The sequence below is a fragment of the Triticum aestivum genome, chromosome 3A (assembly GCF_018294505.1).
Source record: "Triticum aestivum cultivar Chinese Spring chromosome 3A, IWGSC CS RefSeq v2.1, whole genome shotgun sequence".
Taxonomy (NCBI): domain Eukaryota; kingdom Viridiplantae; phylum Streptophyta; class Magnoliopsida; order Poales; family Poaceae; genus Triticum; species Triticum aestivum.
This window is the reverse complement of record NC_057800.1, coordinates 556,112,987-556,116,597: the sequence shown is the minus strand read 5'-3', so window position 1 is coordinate 556,116,597 and position 3,611 is coordinate 556,112,987. Positions and strand designations below refer to the sequence as shown.

The 3,611-nt window shown below is 52.8% G+C and overlaps 1 protein-coding gene across 1 annotated transcript; it reads left to right on the top strand.

The window, feature by feature from the left end:
• Positions 1-238: 238 nt before the first annotated feature.
• LOC123058632 (beta-glucuronosyltransferase GlcAT14A) lies at positions 239-1,770 on the top strand. Its single transcript, XM_044481337.1, has 2 exons — positions 239-810; positions 906-1,770. Exons 1-2 carry the CDS (start codon positions 252-254, stop codon positions 1,565-1,567), a joined length of 1,221 nt encoding a protein of 406 aa, XP_044337272.1. The 5' UTR covers positions 239-251; the 3' UTR covers positions 1,568-1,770.
• Positions 1,771-3,611: the final 1,841 nt, after the last annotated feature.

Sequence of the window (3,611 nt, the reverse complement as noted above, 5' to 3'; positions counted from 1 at the left end):
ATGAAACCAAGGGAACAGATAGAAAACAAGAAATCAAGAGGAGATATCTTCTCCGTCCATGTCCAATTTTATTAATTATCGGCACCTCGCGGTGGCGTCAGTGCTTATGTGCTGCCTCTCCATGATCGATCCCAACCTAACACAAGCGTTGACACCCAGAAGCTGAAGAGGGCTACTACTAGTACCGGACCGCCGGTGACCATTCCACCGGCACACGCACGGCCGCGAGAGGGTCTGATCGAATACACGCAATGCCTCGCGCTTCTTGGCTCCTGGCGTGCTCCCCGTGTGCCGGGCTCGCGTCGCTAGCCGCGCTCACCACCGGCCTGCTGGTCCTCGGCTACGCGTCGAGCTCCTTCCTCAGGGATGCGGCGTATGGGTACGACGACCCCTACAGCCCGGACGCCGCCGACGCGGCGTCGACGGCGCCGCCGGCGACCGTGCCGAGGCGCGGGGCCGGGTACCCGCCGGTGCTCGCGTACTACATCTCCGGCGGGCACGGCGACTCCGTCAGGATGACGCGGCTGCTCAAGGCCGTGTACCATCCGACGAACCGGTACCTGCTGCACCTGGACGCTGGCGCGGGCGCGTACGAGCGGGCGCGGCTGGCCGGCTACGTCAGGTCGGAGCAGCCGTTCCTCGAGTACGGCAACGTGCACGTCGTCGGCAAGGGGAGCCCGGTCGACGGCCGCGGCGCGTCCGCCGTCGCCGCCGTGCTCCGCGGCGCCTCCGTTCTCATGAGGATTGGCGCCGACTGGGACTGGCTCGTCACGCTCGCCGCCTCGGACTACCCGCTCGTGTCTCAGGACGGTGAGCTGCAATCCGTCACGTCTCGCCATTTTCCTTGCTCCGATTGATGATTCTTCATGTCACTGACAAAACCAATGGTGGCGTGCGCTGCGCAGACCTTCTCTACGCCTTCTCCACCGTGCCGAGGGACCTCAACTTCATCGACCACAGGATGGACTCCGAGACCGCGCCGGTGGTCGTTCTGGACCAGAATCTCCTGCAGAACACCAACGCCGAGATCTCCTTCTCGTCGGGGCACCGTCCGAAGCCTGATGCGTTCGAGCTCTTCAAAGGTTCTCCCTGGACGATACTGAGCCGGGCCTTCGTCAAGCACTGCGTGGTGGCGCCGGACAACCTCCCGAGGACGCTGCTCATGTACTTCAGCAACGCCCTGAACCCCATGGAGTTCTACTTCCAGACGGTCATGGCCAACTCGGCGCACTTCAAGAACAGCACCGTCAACCACACCTTCCGGATCGCCGTCCCGGATGCCGCGCCGCCTCACCGGTCGCGGTACGACGCCGTGGTGAGCAGCGGCGCGGCCTTCGCCGGCCGTTTCGGTGACGACGGCGACGAGGCGCTGCTGCAGAGGATAGACGAGGAGCTGCTCAGGCGACCGCTCGACGGCGTCACGCCGGGACAGTGGTGCGCCGGCAGCGACGAGCAGGCAGCGGGCGAGGAGTGCTCCGTCGGGGGCGACATTGACGTTGTCAGGCAGGGCGAGGCGGGACAGAGGCTGGCGAGCTTGATGGCCGGCCTTGTCGGGGCCGGACCGTGAGGGCGCATTGAGCATCGAGTACGAAAATTGGTACACGTGGCTCGCTGTACGCTAACACAAATACAGTAGTACACAGTTGCTTTGCAGGCCGGCTGCCAAGTCGCAATGGTCCGACATGTGTATAGGACGCTAAATCCAAAGAGCGCTGCTATACGTAGGATCAACCCGAAATCACTAATTAAGGGATACTCGTTGCAAAGGAATTCGGCTTGCCTGCTCTCTCTCGATGCTTTCATTCGTGCTTCCACTTTATCCTACTGCTGTCCTTTTATCTTTTTTCTTTCTAATAATCTAATCATCTCCTCCCTAATTTTAAGGGATGGGGTCGGGCCTAATTTTGTTCGAATCAAATCATGCCACGTATGCGGGAGCACGGATGGGGGAGCAGGCAAGTCTCATCCGTTGCAAAGAACACTCCACTTTCTTAGGTTGCGACAAGTGGCGCACAAATGGCGCACATGCAGCGCGCCACTTGTCGCAACCTAGGAGTTTTCCCTTTTTTCATAGATCCGTTTATTCAAAACATTTTATCTTTTAAACCGTGCGTTCAAATCTCGAACCGTTTTCATCATTGGATTCCTCGCGTCAAGATCTTCAAAACTAGATCCCATGTTGATAGGTTTTGACAAACTTTTATTTCATGAAAAAACCGGGTGAAAAAATCGAACCGGGAGCACGGTTTTTTTCCTTTTCCGAAAGAGGCACGCCCGTGCCTCTCGCGAAATCACACCCGTACCTTTTGTGGAAACAAAACCGTGACTCTCGTGGAAAGAAAAAAAACAGAAAACGCGTTTTTTTTCGTTTTCGAGAGGTACGGCCGTGACTCTCGCGAAAGCAAAACCGTGCCTCTCGCGGAAGCAAAAGCATGACTCTCGCGAAAGAAAAAAAATAGAAAACACGTATTTTTTCCCTTTCTGAGAGGCTCGGCCGTGACACTCACGAAAGCACAACCGTGCCTCTTGTGGAAGCAAAACCGTGACTCTCGCGAAAGAAAAAAAACAGAAAACACTTTTTGTTTTTTCCTTTCCGAAAGGCACGGCCGTGACTCTCGCGAAAGCACAACCGTACCTCTCGCGGAAGCAAAACCGTGACTCTCGCGAAATTAAAAAAAAAGAAAAAACGACTTTTTTCGTTTCCGAAAGGCACGGTCGTGCCTCTTGCGAAAAAAACCGTGACTTTCGCGAAAGAAAAAAAAAAGAAAACACGTATTTTCGTGCAAAAAAATTTCAAATTTTTTTTTGATCGAAAAGCTAAGGAAGACCGGGAAAAAACCAATACGTCGAAAAAAACAGAAAAACCCATTTTAAAAATTCGAAAACGCGTGCAGAAAAATAGAAAAAAAATCCGGAGGGAACGTCCAGAGCGCGACACGTGGCGAATGACTGAGAGCGCGCCAAGTGGCGCTGATCGTTGTGGGGCTCCCCAAGGAGCGCTCGTTAACTAATTGCTCCCCGATCAACCTTCATACGATTTTAGGTACGAGCAGACTGTTCTGGTGTAGTGGGCCCAAACGTTGGGAATGGGCCTGTGTCTTGTCGTACAATATCGTATGGGGCAAATATTGTACGTAAGGCAGTTTCGAAATCCAAATGTCCGTTGTACTTCCGTTACATACACCAATTGTTTATGGACTCTCTTAGCTGACGAACATTCACCGGGAGGATGACATTTACAATGATTTCCATGGCAATTTTAGTTATTGACGGGTGGCAATTTTTTAAAACTAGCATGGCAATTCCTTATTAGATGAGGCATCTAAAAGAAAACTGTAGATCAAACATTTGCGAGGGCGTTGGCTAGGAGTTTCTTTTGAGCGAATGCTCGCCAGTTAGCATTATCGTTGTTTACTGATTGTTTTTGAGATAGCTAACCACTCATTCCAAGTGGTTGTTTACTAATTATTTGATCTGGTGTATCGTACAAAAAACATACAGGAGGTATTCATAGCACGACTCTTCTTGTTGTTGTTTTTTTGCATCGTAACATGATTCAAAGTTTGACAAACAATATATGATTAAATCGTTGCAATATTTTTCCCGAGGTG

Excerpts from the sequence above, each read along its gene's own strand:
- LOC123058632 (XM_044481337.1), top strand. The coding sequence starts at position 252 with ATGCCTCGCGCTTCTTGGCTCCTGGCGTGCTCCCCGTGTGCCGGGCTC. Across the intron at positions 811-905 it reads CCCGCTCGTGTCTCAGGACG|ACCTTCTCTACGCCTTCTCC; the intron begins GTGAGCTGCAAT and ends TGCGCTGCGCAG.